The sequence below is a fragment of the Rhinoderma darwinii genome, chromosome 10 (assembly GCF_050947455.1).
Source record: "Rhinoderma darwinii isolate aRhiDar2 chromosome 10, aRhiDar2.hap1, whole genome shotgun sequence".
In the NCBI taxonomy this organism is placed as follows: domain Eukaryota; kingdom Metazoa; phylum Chordata; class Amphibia; order Anura; family Rhinodermatidae; genus Rhinoderma; species Rhinoderma darwinii.
The window spans coordinates 28,463,118-28,482,656 of NC_134696.1; the positions used below are offsets into that span (position 1 = coordinate 28,463,118).

At 39.3% G+C, this 19,539-nt stretch overlaps 1 protein-coding gene across 2 annotated transcripts in view; it reads right to left on the minus strand.

The window, feature by feature from the left end:
- CFAP74 (cilia and flagella associated protein 74) overlaps positions 1-19,539 on the minus strand; it is a 109,110-nt gene that overhangs the window by 44,249 nt on the left and 45,322 nt on the right. For both annotated transcript variants that reach the window (XM_075839640.1, XM_075839641.1), the window contains exons 21-23: positions 16,853-16,974; positions 13,652-13,780; positions 5,362-5,449 (exon numbers count right to left, since the gene is read on the minus strand). In XM_075839640.1, the coding sequence (XP_075695755.1) occupies positions 5,362-5,449; positions 13,652-13,780; positions 16,853-16,974 (339 nt within the window). The remainder of the gene's footprint in view (positions 1-5,361; positions 5,450-13,651; positions 13,781-16,852; positions 16,975-19,539) is intronic.

Here is a 19,539-nt window from a genome sequence, read left to right on the forward strand (position 1 = left end):
GGCACGCAAAAAACACGGCGTTTTGCGTGCGCAAAAGTCACTTAACAGCTCCGTATGATGCGCGGCTGCGTGATTTTCGCGCAGCCGCCATCATTATGACACTCTGTTTGTAAACAGAAAAGCACGTGGTGCTTTTCTGTTTTCATTCATAGTTTGACAGCTGTTGCGTGAAAAACGCAGGTCCCACGGAAGTGCTTCCGTGTGGCATGCGTGCTTTTCACGCACCCATTGACATCAATGGGTGCGTAATGCGCGAAATACGCCCAAAGAACGGACATGTCGTGACTTTTTCGCAGCGGACTCACGCTGCGTAAAGATCACGCAACTGTTTGAACTGCCCCATAGACTAATATAGGTCCGTGCGACGCGCGTGAAAATCACGCCCGTTGCACGGACGTATATCCTATTCGTCTGAATAAACCCTAACAGTGTGTCTGTGGAGTGTGGGGAAAAAAACTATATGCAAAAAAGACAAACTATTGTCATAGTTTTTCTATGCGAAAATTATAATATACGCCTGTATACAGACATGTAGTTCTTACGTAAAGACACGATGTGAACAGTGCAATCTTAACGCTCCAGGACATACTATTATGTCATGGTAAGTGCATCGTTCGCGCTCCATGACATAATAGTATGTCATGGAGTAAACACGGCGCCGTTCGCGCGGGGCGCGTGCATGAGCTGTGATAGCTGCTGTTTCCGACAGCAGACTATCACTGCTCAATGTGCCGGGACCGATCGCGGTGGTCCCCGCAGATTTAACCCCTCAGAAGCCGCGTTCAATAGCGATCGCGGCTTCTTAGGGGTTAATCCGCCATCGCCGGCCTGCTACACGATAGCGGCCGGCGATGGTGACTATGGCAACCGGACACCAAAAAATGGCGTCCGGCTATGCCATAGACGGAAGCCTAGTGGGTCCTGACAGAGTCAGGACCCACTATGCTTGCTGTCAGTGAGTAGCTGACAGTTCTAATACACTGCACTACGCATGTAGTGCAGTGTATTAGAATAGCGATCAGGGGCTGCTGCCCTCAAGTCCCCTAATGGGACAAAGTAAAAAAGTTAAAAAAAAGTTAAAAAAAGTTGTGTAAAAATAAGAAAATAAAAGTTTTAAAAGTAATAAAAGTAAAAAACCCCCTTTTTCCCTTGTCAGTCTTTATTATTAAAATAAATAAATAAATAAACAAATAAACTATACATAATTGGTATCGCCGCGTCCGTAACGGCCTGAACTACAAAATTATTTCGTTATTTATCCCGCGCGGTGAACGCCGTAAAAAAAATAAATAATAAACCGTACCACAATAACAATTGTTTGGTCACTTGACCGCCTAAAAAATGGAATAAAAAGAGATCAAAAAGTCGCATGTACCTAAAAATGGTACTGATCAAAACTACAGTTCGTTACGCAAAAAATAAGTCCTCGCACGGCTTTTTTGAAGGAAAAATAAAAACGTTCTGGCTCTTAGAATAAGGTAACACAAAAAGTAAATGATTTATTACAAAACGTATTTTATTGTGCAAACGCCATAAGACATAAAAAAACTATAAACATCTGGTATCGCCGTAATCGTATCGCCCCGCAGAATAAAGTGAATATGTTATTTATAGCGCACGGTGAACGCTGTGAAAAAAATAGAACAAAAAAACAATAGTAGAATTGCGGTTTTTTAGTCACCACGCCACCTAAAAATAGAATAAAAACTGATCAAAAAGTCGCATGCACCCCAAGAAAACTACAATGGATTCCTCAAGGGGTCTAGTTTCCAAATTGGGGTCACTTTTGGGGGGTTTCCACTGTTTTGGCACCACAAGACCTCTTCAAACCGGACATGGTGCCTAATAAAAAAAGAGGGCTCAAAATCCACTGGGTGCTCCTTTGCTTCGGAGGCCGGTGGTTCAGTCCATTACCGCACTAGGGCCACATGTGGGATATTTCTCTAAACTGCATAATCTGCGCAATAAGTATTGAGTTGCGTTTCTCTGATAAATCCTTTTGTGTTATAAAAAAAATGGTATAAAGAGGATTTTCTGACAAAAAAAGAAAAGTAAATTTCACCTCTACTTTGCTCTAAATTTCTGTGAAACACCTAAAGGGTTCATAAACTTTCTAAATGCTGTTGTGAATACTTTGAGGGGTCTAGTTTCTAAAATGGGGTGTTTGATAGGGGTTTCTAATATATGGGCCCCTCAAAGCAACTTCAGAACTGAACTGGAACCTAAAAAAATAAATAAATGAGGCAATACTTCGCTTCTTACATTATACTGATAATGAGCCATGCCCAACCCGAGATGACCCCAGTTTTGACCGTTTGTATAAATGGAGACCCCTATTAGACCGTTTCAGTGCCCGGTTTTCCCCAGCATACACCCCCGAGAAGTGTATTTCTATTGATGAGTCCCTGGTACATTTTAAATGGAGGGTTCAATTCCGCCAGTACCTGCCGGGTAAGAGGGCAAGGTATGGCGTGAAGATGTATAAGCTGTGCGAGAGTGGATCCGGGTATACCTACAGGTTTAGGATATATGAAGGAAAGGCCACCCCCAAACCAGACTGCATCCTGGACTACAATAGGTACATGGGAGGGAAGGACTTGTCAAATCAAGTCCTGAAGCCCTACAGCGCCATGCGGTGTGGTATAAGAAGCTGGCCGGGCACATCATACAGATGACTTTGTACAATGCGTACGTGCTACGTCGATGTGCAGGCCAGAGGGGAACTTTCCTGGAATTTCAAGATCTAATCTTTAGGGACAAGGAAGGGGGGGCACCCAGTACTTCTGGAAGCGAGGCCACACGCATCGTACCAGGGCAACACTTTCCAAGAGAAGTTCCCCAAACCGGTGTAAAGGGAAAGAGTCAAAAGAGGTGCAGAGTCTGCTATAAGAGGGGGATAAGGAAGAACACAATATACCAATGTGACACGTGTCCCGAAAAACCAGGGCTCTGTATAAAAGATTGTTTTAAAATGTATCATACATCCCTTGATTTTTAATTTACCCTGATGCACTCCGCACAGCTTATCCCCCTCATCTTTCCCTTCTGAGCCCTGCCGTATGCCCAGGCAGCTGATAACAGCCACATGTAGGGTATTGCCGTACCCAGGATAACCCACATTACAATTTAAGGGGTGTATATCTCCGGTGGCGCATGCTGGGCACACTATATCGGACACTGACATGCCATATATATATATAAAATTGCAAATCTCACTCTGCACCATCTGCTGCGCATTATCTTTTACACAGTACCTGTGGGGTCAAAATGCTCACTACACCTCTAGATGAATGTCTTAAGAGGTGTCGTTTTTAAAATGGGGTCACTTCTCGGGGGTTTCAACTCTACTGGTACCTCAGGGGCTTCTGCATACATGACTTAGCACCAGAAAAGCTCCAGTAGGCCAAATGGTGGTCCTTTCCTTCTGAGCCCTCCCATGGGCCCAAACGGCAGTTTATCACAACAAATGGGGTATTGCCGCACTAAGGACAAATTGGGCAACAAAATGGGGTATGTTGTTCCTTGTGAAAATAAGAAATTTTGATCAAAAATGACATCTTATTGGAAAAAATATCATTTTTTTCATTTCACAGCCCAATTCAAATAGGTGCTGTGAAAAAACTGTGCGGTCAAAATTATAACAAAAACCATAAATTAATTCCTTGAGGGGTGTAGTTTCCAAAATGGGGTCACTTCTGGTGGGTTTCCATTGCTTTGATACCTCTGGGGCTCTGCAAATGCGACATGGCACCCGAAAACCAATCCAGCAAAATCTGGACTCCAACAAACACATAGCGCTCCTTTCCTTCTGAGCCCTCCCATGGGCCCAAACGGCAGTTTATCACCACAAATGGGGTATTGCCGCACTAAGGACAAATTGGGCAACAAAATGGGGTATGTTGTTCCCTGTGAAAATAAGAAATTTTGATCAAAAATGACATCTTATTGGAAAAAATATCATTTTTTTCATTTCACAGCCCAATTCAAATACGTGCTGTGAAAAAACTGTGCGGTCAAAATGATAACAAAAACCATAAATGAATTCCTTGAGGGGTGTAATTTCCAAAATGGGGTCACTTCTGGTGGGTTTCCATTGCTTTGATACCTCTGGGGCTCTGCAAATGCGACATGGCACCCGAAAACCAATCCAGCAAAATCTGGACTCCAACAAACACATAGCGCTCCTTTCCTTCTGAGCCCTCCCATGGGCCCAAACGGCAGTTTATCACCACAAATGGGGTATTGCCGCACTAAGGACAAATTGGGCAACAAAATGGGGTATGTTGTTCCCTGTGAAAATAAGAAATTTTGATCAAAAATGACATCTTATTGGAAAAAATATCATTTTTTTCATTTCACAGCCCAATTCAAATACGTGCTGTGAAAAAACTGTGCGGTCAAAATGATAACAAAAACCATAAATGAATTCCTTGAGGGGTGTAATTTCCAAAATGGGGTCACTTCTGGTGGGTTTTCATTGTTTTGATACCTCAACACCTCTTCAAACCTGGCATGCTGCCTAAAATATATTCTAATAAAAAAGAGGCCTTAAAATGCACTAGGTGCTTCTTTGCTTCTAGGGCTTGTGTTTTAGTCCACGAGCGCAGTAGGGCCACATGTGGGACATTTCTAAAAACTGCAGAATCTGGACAATACATATTTAGTAGTATTTCTCTGGTAAAACCTTCTATGTTACAGAAAAAAATTGAATAAATTTGAAATTCAGCAGAAAAAATGAAATTTGCAAATTTCATTTCCACTTTGCTTTAATTCCTGTGAAATGCCTGAAGGGTTAAAAAACTTTCTATATGCTGTTTTGAATACTTTGAGGGGTCTAGTTTTTAAAATGGGGTGTTTTATGGGGGTTTCTAATACATAGGCCCCTCAAATCCACTTCAGAACTGAACTGGTACCTTCAAAAAAAGGCTTTTGAAATTTTCTTAAGAATATGAGAAATTGCTGTTTATGTTCTAAGCCTTGTAACGTCCAAGAAAAATAAAATAATGTTCAAAAAACGATGCCAATCTTAAGTAGACATATGGGAAATGTGAACTAGTAACTATTTTGGGTGGTATAACCGTCTGTTTTTCAAGCAGATGCATTTAAATTCTGAAAAATGCAATTTTTTGTAAATTTTCTCTAAATTTTGCAATTTTTCACAAATAAAGACTGAATATATCGACCAAATTTTACCACGAACATGAAGCCCAAAGTGTCACGAGAAAACAATCTCAGAATCGCTTGGATAGGTTTAAGCATTCCAACGTTATTACCACATAAAGTGAAATATGTCAGATTTGAAAAATGGGCTCTGAGCCTTAAGGCCCAAACTAGGCTGCGTCCTTAAGGGGTTAAACTGACCTGATCAACTACTGATATTGTCAATGGGGCCTCCATTACTCCAGTCTCTTTATCAAAATATGCACTGGCATCTTGCGAAAGCGAGTGCCTAGAAAACAAAAAGAGTCAGCATTTTATTAAAAAAACAACAACAAAAAAACAAAAAACGTACACGTACTGCCATGATGGAAGATAAGGTTCAGGCAATTGTTTCTTCTCGGCATACACTACACTTTACAATTCTCACTGATGTTACGGCTGTCAATACAGACATTTTCGTATTCACAGTATGACATTTCCATGATGAGATTTATACACAAAAATATCAGTTGACACACATTATATAATTGACGCCATCACTTTCTGGCATTTATTCCGTTAAGATTGTTAGTGAAAGAACTGGAAAAAACATTGAGCATGTAAATGGAAAATATGGTTGTGATTCCCTCTGGCGTTGGACTGATATATGTTATTAAAATCTGTATGGAGTGCTACAGAATGATTTAGTTCTCTTTTAGCAATGGGAAATTGAAAAAAAAAATCTAATATGAATTATAAGAAGACAATGTGGCCCTGTCAGGTGTCTTACATCACCCTATCTGAGGTCAGCATAGGAAAAAGGGGTAGGGTGCTAAGGTCAGGGATATATAGTTTTCTATTATTTGATTCAATATTTCCTTTAGGAAAGCAAATAAAATTATGTCAAAAGTTTTTTAAAAGTTTAGTTACACTTTAATTCAGTATTTTCATATAAAAAGCTGTTTTATTGTGTCCGGGACCCATAGAGAAAGCCTGTGAGTCCTGCTTCCGCCACCCACACACAGTGATTGACAGCTCTCCTTGTATGCAATTTCATGCAGGAAAAGTGATCAATCACTGTGTGTGGGCGGGGGAAGCAGGACTCACAGGCTTTCTCTATAGGTCCCGGACACAATAAAACAGCTTTTTATATGAAAATACTGAATTAAAGTGTAACAAAACTTTTAAAAAACTTTTGACATGTCATAATCACGTCAGAAGTTTTGATCAGTGGGGGTCTAAACACTGAGACTCCAACCGTGCTGCTTTGTTTCCGAAGGAAAGCCAAGCGAGTGGTGTACAAACTCATAGACTTTCTATTGAGCCTGTACACCACACCAAGTAAAGCCGATTAAAAACAAAGCAACAAAGAACTCTCCCGAGTGCTTTTGCCGCTTAGTTTTAGTGATCGGTGGGGGTCTCAGTGCTCGGACCCCCGCCGATCAAAACTTCTGACATGTCACTATGACATGTCAGAAGTTTTTTAAGAGTTTAGTTACACTCTTTAACCTCCGCATGATGCAAGAGATCCAAGAGATCCTTGACCAAGACAGTTTTACCCTTGACCTCCAGCAGCTTGACCTCCGATGATCAGTTTAATTTGGGAAAGCACTGTAAATGCTTATGCCTATGAATAATCTCATCTATTTCTCATGTACTCCTTTATTCACTTATAGTGGATGGTCACTGACTTGTTGATGTGTTATCATGTGTAAAGTATTTGTTTACTGTACATGTTATTGGCTTAAACTCTACTGCATTGCAGATCATCCTGGTACCAAGTGAAAGTAATAAATCAATATGATTTTTCTGGTTAAAAACGTACAGGTTTAGTTCTGGAGAGCATTTAACTTGCATCAATGATTTCTGAAGAATAATGTTTTTTGGCTTCAATTATTGTGACACCTGCTTGTACTGATGTACACAACCAACCTGCATCCAAAGTTAATTAAACACACATACGCCAGGAGAACATCTACAAGCTGTTCTCCTTCTTGGGGGCAGTGCAGTTATCTCCATATGTCACCTTGACATTGACATTCAGTAATTATGACCCGGAGCTTCTCTAATAATAGGACCTCGGCAAAACTCAGGAGCATTAACATAGTTTACCTATAGTTATCGGAGACATTAACCTCCCTATGTATTATAATATTCAGTTTACTCAACTGTACTGAGCATTTAATATGAAACATACAGTAAATAAATATTTTGCTCAGCCCGTATAAACAGTCAAAAATTGTAGATAATAATAAATGATAAATAATAACTTAATACAAATATAATGTAGTAAAAAATAAAAATAAAATATAGAATAAAAATGCGTAATCTTTCACTCAAAAAAAACCTTAAATAATATAGCATTTTATTGGTTATGGTAACGTCAAAAAATATTGCAATATGATCACAAAACCGTAGTGATTTTTACGGTCTTTTGGTTTTACAATATTAGATGCATTAGTCCTATCATATTAGTATATTGATGTATGAATGAACAAAAATAATGATGGGAACCATCCATCAGTGGACAATGGAAGGAATAAAGTAAAACAGTGATGCATTTACTATAATCAAGAAGAAAGCACAACCACAACACCGATTATGGGGCTTGAATCCATATTTATTGTGTCCGGGCTGCAATACTCACAATAAAAAGAAATTACCCATAAATACTAAAAAAAAAATATCTGTGAACTTTAATTAGATTTCCACCCAAAATGTTAGAAAGCTAGCCAAAAGTTTGTTTCATGAAGATCTACTCTTTCCATATACCCCCTCATTGAGAGGGGTCCCCCCTCTGGATCCCCATTAGCCAGAATAGAGAGAAGCTAACAAAGAGCAGCTCTCGCACTGGTGGACCCGGCCCATCCATATATTGCATGGTCAGTCATTTATTTATATGTCCATCATGTAATTCTTTAGTTTTTAGATCACTGGGGATTTCTGAAGCCAAACACTTTAAAGGGGTTATCTGATAGATAATGTTTTACAAAAACTCTTAGAGATGTTCCCTCATTCATACATGTCATTTTATTTGCAAAAAAAATAGAATTTCTTGTTGTTCACGTAGCCCCGATGTCATAGCAGCACCGCTCTTTCTCTTCCAATTAAAAGGTGGGACTTACTAATTCAGCGCAAACTAAATTACTACAAGTCCCGGCATCTCCTCTTCTCCTCACATACGCATGCATTTACTATGCACATGGGCAACGATGGTCCCTGCTATTCAATAGCAGACAAAGGGGGTGGCTTAGTTACTACTACATCAGTGTGCCAGCCTCTTGCGGTCATGTGAAGATGACACGCCAACATGAACGGGAGAGGAAGCACGCCCTCAGTCACGTGAGGTTGTGTCGGCGCCTTATCGAAATTACGAAAACTACAGGATTTCCAGACAGAGGAGAAAATTAAAGTATGTTAGTAAGTGACCCTAGCAATTTTTGGTCCCCAGATAACTCCTTTAATTCAAAAAGGGATTGTCTTTATAAGAAAACCCTTTTAATAATGTTTGATTTTCTTTTACATAAATATTGTTGTCAGGATCTGCTGTCATATTGGTTGCCACTTCTGTATTAACCTCATTATCTGATGGCAGACTGCCACTTTTTCAGCATGTTGTTAATAACAAAGTGATGTCATCACTTGCTGAGAAGATCATTTAAAAGTTATGTCTCCTTATCAAAATCAATAAAAAATACCCAAAAACTCAACACTCTTGTCTCGCTAGAGCTCATCTGCTGCTGAGAAATTCAGGAGGTGGGAATGATTGCAGCATGTCCTCAACATGCACCAGCTATAGCCTCACATTAAATTTGTAGCTGTATAAAATCAAACAAAGATATCCATATTTCCACTCTGCACTGCAACCGCTATTTTCTTTGGGCATGGAAAAATTGGGCACAGAAATATATGGTGGCTCATTATCATTAGGCACCACCAACACATCTCCAGTACAATAGGTGACTACACTGGTCTCCACAGGAGCAAATAGCTCCAGCATTGTCACCTGCTGACTGCAGGACTTGTTGCTAGGCAACATGTCAAACTATTTTAGGTGCTGCTTAGGAGACTCAACACATAAATAAGCCTACTTATTAGGAAGTCTAAAGATCCCCCTTAGGGATTAATTACAAAGGGGGCAGAATTTGTAATAACGGTTCTGATTAGCAGGAGTCATTACATATCTATATTATTTTGACAGACATTTTAATTAAAAGTAATAGTGACTTAAAAAACTATAAAGCAAGTCAAATAATTGCCTTAAAACATCATATATTTCGATGTGTTGGATGTTGTTAATTGCTCTAGTCATCAACAAGCTTGTCACTTGGAATGTGCTGAAAAAGGCAGATTGCCGTATAAATCAATGCGAACCTGCTTAAGTCTAGCCTGATAATTCAATGGGAAGGAAACCAAGCTCTTACTTTGCCAGCCCTAGTTCATGCACAAAGCTATAAACTTTAGATTTTCTCAGTATCCAGCATTTTTAGCAAAGCAACTAGCACAACGAAACAAAAACGCTGCAGATGTGTCACGTACTGTCCTGTATTCATCACTGGAGTCCCTGCTCTATAACACTCAGGACTGCAATAAATATCCTATGCATGTGAGGCTGCTCAAGGAGTCTTCAAATAAAGAGTTGGGCATAGACATGGAGAGAAGAGATCAGCACGGCCAAAAAATAAAGTAATTTGTCGAGTCTGTATTTCACTGACACTTCAAGATTGTTGAAATGAACACTGGTCCCTTGTGTGCCCTTTTAACAATGCATTTTCTTTCACATTGGCATTAAAAGCTGTAGCCACAGAAATATACACCATAGAAACATATAGATGTAAAATGCGACTTCATTTGTCAGATTTTGAAAAATTGTAACATGAACTTCTGAACAATATGGGGTTGTTGAAGTGGTGTAACAGTTAAGGGTATGTGTTATGGGGGTCTTCCTGATAAGTAAGGGCTCATGCACATGTTATATGGATCTGTAGTACAGCGCCCATAGACTGCTATAAGCCCATACTGTACCTCTGTGTGCGTCCACTTTTATACGCAGTATTTGTTTCTCAAGAATACTTACATTATCAGGATATGCTCCAACGCCAACGCAACGGAGGTGTTTTTCCCTAGCGTAGAAGACGGGAAACGAAATAAAAACAACAATGCCAGAGCGCCTGTAATACACAGGTTATCCAAAGAAAGAAATAACTGCTCACCTATATCGTTTGCGTGTAAGACACAGCAACCTGTATGCACATGTGAAGTGGGATCAGGGCTCCACCTATGATCAGGTGGTCACGAGGAAAGACATAAGGACGTTCCCTGGCTTTTTTTGAATATAGGAGAGAAGAGGCAAAAGGCGTGAGCCAGACGCTGGTTCTCGCCTTCTGCCTCTTCTCCTATATTTCTCTAGAGTAGGATCGGGTAGAAATTTGTGCTTCATGGTGTCCTTGCAGGTCTGTATTACTGATTCCTATGAACTCTGTGTGCCACTGTACAGGTTACTTTGCGGTGGGCATGAAGCCTTTCACGTTTTAGAAGCGCATGCTCCTTCCAAGGTTATTTCTAAACTAAAATGTTGTCTACTGTTGTCTAAATGTTGTCTAAAATGTTGTCTAATGAGAGCCTACTGTTGTGTTGGCTCTCTATATGCTAATTTTCTGGAGTTGACAAGCAGGGCGTGAACTTCCCTCAAGCTGCCTTGCACTGATTGGTCAGCATCAGAGGCAGGGAAGATAGCTCCACCCCATTAGCTAACTACAGCAAATTAGTATATAGAGGGCCAACAACAGTAGCCATATCCCTGGAACGGGCGGGGGTCCAGGAAAAAAAGAAAAGCAGCGCTGGATTCAGGGAAGCAGCGCTATTCATGTCAGTTAACCAGTTCAACTTATATGACCTAGTGACAGGTCCTCTTTAAAGACCATCTGTCACAGCCAGAGCCAATGCATCGATGAGATGACTAAGTTGAATTCTATGGCTGCATCCGCACCTAACTAATTGCCCCTTATAATGTTTGCACCTACTGTGTGCAAAGTTGTGCCCTGAATATGTTTAGATTGTTTCTTATATGCACAGGTCAAGACCCTTGGGTGATAGATACTGATCTCCAAGCTCTTTTGGAGATGTGATTGTGCCAAATCCAGTTGAAGGGCAGACGTCTCGCCACTGATATATGTTACTAGTACTTTTGCGCATTTTGGCTGCCACTACCCGCCAATAGAAAAAGGATATCAGGGTAAGTATATATCAATTTAATTTATGAGAATCTGGACATCTAGCAGGAGACAAAATGTGTTACCACCGGAATTGTTTTTTAATAAGCAAACATTCAATCCGTTATCACATAACACAAAGCATGTGAATAAACTGCATCACTTCAGCCTTTAAAATAAAATTGAATTAAAATAAAATTGAAATACTTACCTGATTTGTATCAAATATGCATAATGCGTGACTATTATCGCCTGTTCTTGCCCTGGCATTGGTCTCTCCAGTTTAATCATATGAACAAGCCATTTGGTGTAATGTTTAAAGGCTATAAAAGCTTGTTTTAGCTACAAAAAATACTGCTAAACTCTTCAGTTAATGTTAACATTGTGAAAGCTGTTAAGTGAATGCAATGATTTAGGAGATGAAACGCTGAGTGGCCCTTATTACAGTAAATTGCAGCATTCTACAACTGAAATGTTCAACATCCTAACATATTATTTATTCTCACATCTAATCCGAACCAGGCATTTTTGGGCTGATGTGGTATGCGATGTGTACAATATGGCTGTGCAATCTAATTTGCAGCCCCTGTGTGATGCCATGGGGGCACCTGTATCATGTAAATTGTCAGTATTGCTAGGTCAATATTACGTGGGCTATTACACTATTTTTACTCCTCATGTGATCTTTTGCAAGGGACATAGTGAGGGAACAGCGAATATGTCATGCATGTTGTACCCTATTAGTAAACGAAAACGTGTTTGCCTTTTTTTTTTTTAAATGGAGTGTAGGGATATATGCTTAATCCACATGCGTCTCACAGGTCAGGTAACCGGTTAAGTGCAATCAATTCAGTACAGAAGCACTTCCAACAAAAAATAGCCGATTTCCTTGAAGAAGCTGTATTTGCGAAACGCGCGTTGGGGCATTGTAATCACTCTACGGACCGCTACATTCTCCTTGACTCCATGGGTAAGATTCCTCACACGGACCCCCCTGGTTTTACCAGGTGGGTATAGACTCATACTTTGGGCTATTTTTGGACATCCTGATTGGATGCACTTGTGGTAATCTGGGCATTTTTTCTCCTTTTACACATATGGTCTTACGTACAATTAGTATTTGTTGTTTAAATTATATACTATATTTCAACAATATGATACCATAATAGTACTTACAACTGAAATAGGTGCCCTTTTCTGCCGCATGGTACTTAATGTTGTTCCGTGTGTATTGATGAACATCTACCTGTGATTGCACTATTACTGCTTGTGTGGTCCATATACAGATAATGTTCTTTAGATCCTCTTATTCATTTTTATAATGTTTGTCTTTTTTATTGTAATAAAATGTATACTATTTTCTATTTATTTATGGTTTTGTGACTCATTGTCCTCTTGTTCTATATATGCTTTATCCACCTACCAATTTACAAAAAAGAGAATTGCAGCCATTAATTGCACCATAAAACTGGACAACTTTTAGTATAAAAGTACCATAGCTGCTCCAAATCTACAGGATGGTATTATATGTGAATACATTCCTACATGTGCCCTATTGTGTCACGTGGTACATTAGCAATTCCTTAACGTGTAACTCTAGGCAAATATTCATAATTTGTTAAATGGACCTACTAATGTCATTCAACATACCAGGGCAGTTATTTATTTTGCTCTGGCCACCCAAATACAAGTTTCCAAGGTGCTCTGTACACTATAGGTCTCTAATACCACAGGCTTTAACACTATGGTGGCATGTTTCCGGTCTGTACAGGAGTTACCAAAACAACGCCTCTCTAACATCATTTCCTGGTGTGTAGCTACTGGCTGAAGCTGCACCTCACAGGCTTCCTGCTCTGCCCCCTCCCCCTGCATACATTTTGTACATAATAGTGGTAATACTCTGCTCCCTTTCAAGGAATTCCCTCGCTTTTTGGTCCAAATGCAGGAAAGCATCTGAAACAGAGAGCTCTCAAAGTTAACATTGCTGTTGACTGTGGTGTTAAAGACCCATAGTGTATAGAGCATTTTAGGAACTTGCACTGGGGAGTGAAATAATTAACGACCCTAGTAGATCTATTTTCCAGGATTTTCACTTTGATATTTTTGTGTTATGGAGGAAATGATTGATAGATGTATGCTAAAAGAGGATAAAAAAAGACTGGACATGTTTTACTTTTCCTCCATCCACCTGTGAGGTCTGTATATTGAAATCTGCATCCCACCCTCCTGACCAAAAAGACGGAGGAGAGACAGGTTACAAGTCCCTATGACACAACCCATTACACTTTCTAAGCATTAACCTTGGTAAAAACTTGAGCTGAACACTGAAGGAAGACTGAGCCTGAATGAAGCCAGTTTTTGGAAGCAACTCCATGTGGTTCCTTAGTTCTTTGCAGACCTCAAACTTTAATCGGAGGGCGGTTGTTGCTCTGCAAAAGACAAAGAACATATATAAGTTATGGATGCTTTAAGTAAATTCTCTTTTTTATTTACATTTCCAAACTAAATACCCTGAATTCTGCAAAATGAGTATCTATGTTCCGTATGTTGGCTTATCTTACAAAATACCTATCTTCAGTGAATGGAGGCACTGAATTTGATATAAACTTACATAATAGCAGTGTTGCATGTGTGTAGCCCCAATTTTAAATGTACATTTTTATTTTTTTATGTGGGATTACTGAAATGATAGAATAATGATCATTATTTTTCTTTGTTTACTTTCTATATACAGTTTGGTCTTCTTTAAAAATGTTTGGACAATATCAAAATATATTTCTGCTTGTGCTGCTGCCTCCTCAGATATACTGTATAAAGTGGAAATAGAATACAATGTTAGGTTACTGTTCAGCATGCCATTTTGTCCCTATAATTGGCAAATTTACTTTTCTCTTTCAACCAATTATGTTAAAAGGGTTTGGGTGGTATTAACCTCTGCTTGTCAAACATCAAAGTAAAAGGAGATTAACAAGTTTCATGCATAATACATATATGGATGGCTTCTTGAATTTAGCCTCGAGTCTGACTCATCCAAATACTTACTAAGATCACTTGAATTACTGCACTTTTTTATGTTTTTTGTATGCCATCTCTAGTGGTTAAAAAAGATTTATATTGTACATTGTCTGAACTTTAGGTAGTGCAGATTTTGATAGAAACATTATATCATAAAGACAGGCCAGATTCACATGAACACGTGTAAACTGAAGTTTTTCACATCCGAGTCTATCGAGGGATCTGTGAAAACGGACGAAAATAGCACGTGTTCTATTTTTCAATGGACCCTTCACACGGTCCATTTAAACAACGACCGTGTGAGCTACCCCATTGAAACACATGCGTCCGTGTGACGGCCGTTGTTTTAACGGCCGTCACACACACGGACGTATACTACGGTCGTCTGAATTCACACTGTAATGATCAGCAATGTAAATTGATACAGTATGAGCACTGTGTTCCACTTTTTATTGGTGTTCACAGTGTAAAATTTTATTTTTAAAACAGTGAAACAGGCCGAAAATTGGGTCAGATATGGTCAGGCCTTAAATAAGCACAAAATTAGAATAGCTCATTAAGACATTGTACATCCTCAACGTGTTGCTAATAAGTTCTCAACCTACATAAATGAAAAATACCTACATTAATAAAAAATTTAATAAGAATTTGGGTTATAAACATTGTAATTGTGTCAGGAATGTGGGTTACTACATATACTTGTATTAAAGGGTGGTTATAAAGGGAATGTATCACTTATCATTTTTTACCTAATTAAAATCAGACAGTTAAAACATATTTTTTTCTAATTTGTTTTTATTTTTTGATTGTAGATATTTTTTATTCTCCGTTCTGTAAATTATTATGGGGGCAGCCATGAATGAGCTTCTGTTAAAGAGGCTCTGTCACCACATTATAAGTGCCCTATCTTCTGCATAATGGGATCGGCGCTGTAATGTAGATTACACCGGTGTTTTTTATTTAGAAAAACAACACATTTTGACCAAGTTATGACCTATTTTAGATTTATGCTAATGACTTTCTTAATGCCCAACTGGGCGTTTTTTAGCTTTTGACCAAGTGGACGTTATAAAGAGAAGTGTACAGCGCTGACCAATCAGCGTCATACACTTCTCTCCATTCATGTCCATTTGTACTCACACACAGCATGATCTTGCGAGATCACGCTGTGCTGTCACTTACTCACACATTAACGTTACTGAAGTGTCTTGAGAGTGAATAGACATCACTTCCAGCCAGGATGCGATGTCTATTCACAATCCCGACACTTTGGTAACGTTTGTGTGGGACTTAATGACAGCAAGTGTGATCTCGCGAGATCACGCTGTACAAATAGACATGAATGGAGGACGCTGATTGGTCATCGTCATACACTTCTCTTTACAACGCCCACTTGGTCAAAAGCTAAAAAACGCCCAGTTGAGCATTAAGAAAGTCATTAGCATAAATCTAAAATAGGACATAACTTGGTCAAAATTGATAGTTTTTCTAAATAAAAAACACTGCTGTAATCCACATTACAGCGCAGATCCCATTATGTAGAAGATAGGCCACTTATAATGTGGTGACAGAGCCTCTTTAACAGCATTTAGAGAGATACATTACAGCAGCCACAAGGACTATAGGAACCTGTGAACAGGAGAAGAACCAATCACTTCTATGGGAGTTTTCTAGGCATGCTCTGTGACCTGTGCAGAGGTCAATGTACAGGGAGGGGGAGGAGGGGAGCTGTGTCCATCACCTTTTGTCAATGGTGGATCCTGTGCTATCTATATAGAGGTGTTACCTGTCATTGTAATCCTACCTGTGATAATAAGATGACTGAGAAGTGACCTCTACAGAACAGGAAGGGTCAGTCAATTGTGAGGCTCAGTGGCCAGAGTGAAAACTGCTAGGTTTTAGGATTATTGTTTAATATAGATAATGACATAGAAAAAAATAAAATCAACACAAATTCTTAAAAAATATGCTTAACATAAAAACTTGATTTAAATAATAGGCCATTTCTTGATTACACATTTATTTTAAATGTGTTTTGTGGGGGCCAAAAATTATTAGCAGTGTACTCCCTGCAGTATGCGAGCACACTCGCTAATATACATTCCAGTCCCCCGTCACCCTGATTCTGGGATTTTCACAGATTATTATACACTACCGAGGGACCGGAAGTCTAGTTAAACAGACTTCTTTGATGACAATACGACTTTTTGTCATGTGATCGGCCCCGCTGTGCTCTATGTAATCGCAGAATGTATATTAGCAGGTGTACTCACATACTGCAGTGAGTTCACTGCTTTTAATTTTTGGTCCCCACATAACCTCTTTAAGTAACAACGTCACTCTTGTCCATGGACTGTGTCTGGTATGGCAGCTCACTTGAATGGGGTTGAGTTTTATTACCAGACAAGACCCATGGACAAGAGTGGTGCAAATATTCATTTGTCATGAAGTTTAGGTAGCTTGTAAAATCAAGGTTACTTTCATACCTGTTTTTAACTACAATGCTGTCCTGATAAAGGCGATCATACATACATATCTTCAGATCAATGTTAGTATTTGGAACATACACAGGAACGTCAATAGCAGACCCAGTGGCTGTTATAGGAATCTGAAAATTAATGCATGAATTACATGGTGCAATCGGTCTTTCAATGAGGCCAATAAAATCCATTCAAAATCAATTTATCAATGTCATCCATTGACCTTTAGGTCTAATCCTAAATTGTCTGTATAGAGAGCGTCCCCATGGTTGAGTATTATAAAGCTGTTGGCACTCCTTGCGCTGCCGTTTGGTGACTCAATGCGGCACAGGATGCTCTCCTAGAAGCAATGTTACTGAGGAGAACACCTCCTTAATATAGCATCCGTTTGACCAAGCCACACATTTTTTATATCATGGATTCCTTAGGAATCCATGATATAAAAACTCTGTATGCTTTCGTATGAATTACAGTATAGGCCCATCGATTTATATGAGTGCCGTATTACAGATCTGTCTTGTACTGTGTACATGAAGCCTTATTTTTATTGTTGGTAACAGGGCTGGCCTAAGGGGTATGCATCAGCTGGCCCTACTGAAGTGGGGCTCAAAGATGGCCTTGTACCCGAGGCTAGTGACCACCATCAATCTTAACATTAATTGTATAGCAGTTTATATTAGATATTGTTATTATATTACTTTACGTGTGGAGCTGTAATTTGGTCACTGCATGTGACATTATTTGAGCATGGTATGGTGATATTGCGTGGCACTGCTACTTAGGCACTGTTCAGTATATTATTTTTGTAGTGAATGGTGGTGGCGTTGTATACCATTGTTATACAGGCAACTGTATGGAAGTTTTATTTGGTTAATATATAGCACGGTTATGGTCGTATGCCATGTGGAGGAGCAACGTAAGGCCTGTCCTGGTTGGAAAAAGTCTGGTGTTCAAAATGCCTGGTTATTGTATGAATATTAGTTGATTTGTGTTATAAACTATTGCAAAACAGCAGACAATTAATAAAAATAAGACAAACTAAGCACATATAGCATACAAAAGTAACACAGGTTGAGAGTTCTTCTTGGGAGGAAAGTGAAATAACTATAAGAAGCCTCTGAAAAGTTTTAGGCAATTGCTTATTAGTTTAGAAACTAAAGGAAAGTTTGATAGCGCCGCTGGGCAGCATGGATCAGTAATGATCTTATGATTCAACTTTATTTTGTAAAAAATTCCCTGATCACACTTTTTCTCAACTAACTAAAATACAGTATATGAAGCAAAAGAAATCTCAGAAGAAAAAAATAATCTTGTTTTGAAACATTTTTGTATGTCTTCTTACTGAAAATGATGCACGGCTCCATTTCATCTAGGGATAAGGATCATTTATAAGGCGCAGATGCTGGGGTGATGAGGTCTTGTGTGCAAACTGCATTCTAATTCAACCCAAAAGAATTGGATTCTACTTTGCTTAGGGCTCTGATTAAGTCAAGCAAGTTGTTCCAAATAATTTTTGTTTATGGACCTCACTTTGTGTATTATGAACTTGTCAGGAAGCAGGAAAATGCATTCTCCAAACTATGCCACAAAGTTGGATACAGACAATTGTCTAAAATGTCATTTCACGCTGTATTTACGTCAGGTGTTTACACCTGAAATAAATAAAAAAAATACAGACATATACTGTACAGTACCCTTGGGCTTCTATGGGACAAACGTACGGCAGGTTTATGTCTGGATAGGTTTTTTGACGGTATTCTAGGCTTCTGTGCTTTTCAAAACAACTCAAAACTATTAGAGCAAATGAACATCATAGAGGGACACCCGTAAAACATGAATAGTCATTCATTCAAAATCAATAGCCACCCGCATCATACTCTGGAAAAATCTGTAGTTTGCCAGGAGTCTCATTAACCAGATCTGCGGTACTCAGTAGTTGGCATTAAAGAGGTTGTCTGTCGTGAGACAACTCCATATATATCTGTGAGGCCTTATTCACACGAACGTGTTATACGTCCATGCTACGCACGTGATTTTCACGTGCGACGCACGGACCTATGTTAATGAATGGGGCCGTTCAGACCGTCAGTGAATTTCACGCAGCGTATGTGCGCTGCGTAAAACTCACGACATGTCCTATACTTGCCCGTGTTTCGTGCAGCACGCACCCATTGAAGTCAATGGGTGCGTGCAAATCGCGCACGGCACACGGAAGCACTTCCGGGTGAAGCGCTTGATGCGCGCTGCAGTAGTAAAATAAATGAATGAAAACAGAAAAGCACCACGTGGTTTTCTGTTTGTAAACATAAAACCAGAGTGTCATAATGATGCCGGCTGCGTGAAAATCACGCAGCCGCGCACCATATGCTGATGACACACGGACCTTTTGCGCACGCAATCCGGACAGGTCCGTGTGAATAAGGCCTTATCTGCAGTCAGACAAATATATATGTCTTGATCTTCTAGAAAACATCCAGAGACCAACAGAGTATTCGACATACATTGTAACAATGTAAATGTTATAGCTATTTATTTTTATAAATCTTCCTGACATAGTAAAGATACACACTTCCGTATAGTATTGTCTGTATACACAGTGCAGCAGGGTGTGTGTGCTTTATGGCAGCTGCAATGAATGGGAGCTTAAAGTCAGATAGAGAAAAAAATTGATTATTTTAGCCTCCAGGAAGAGC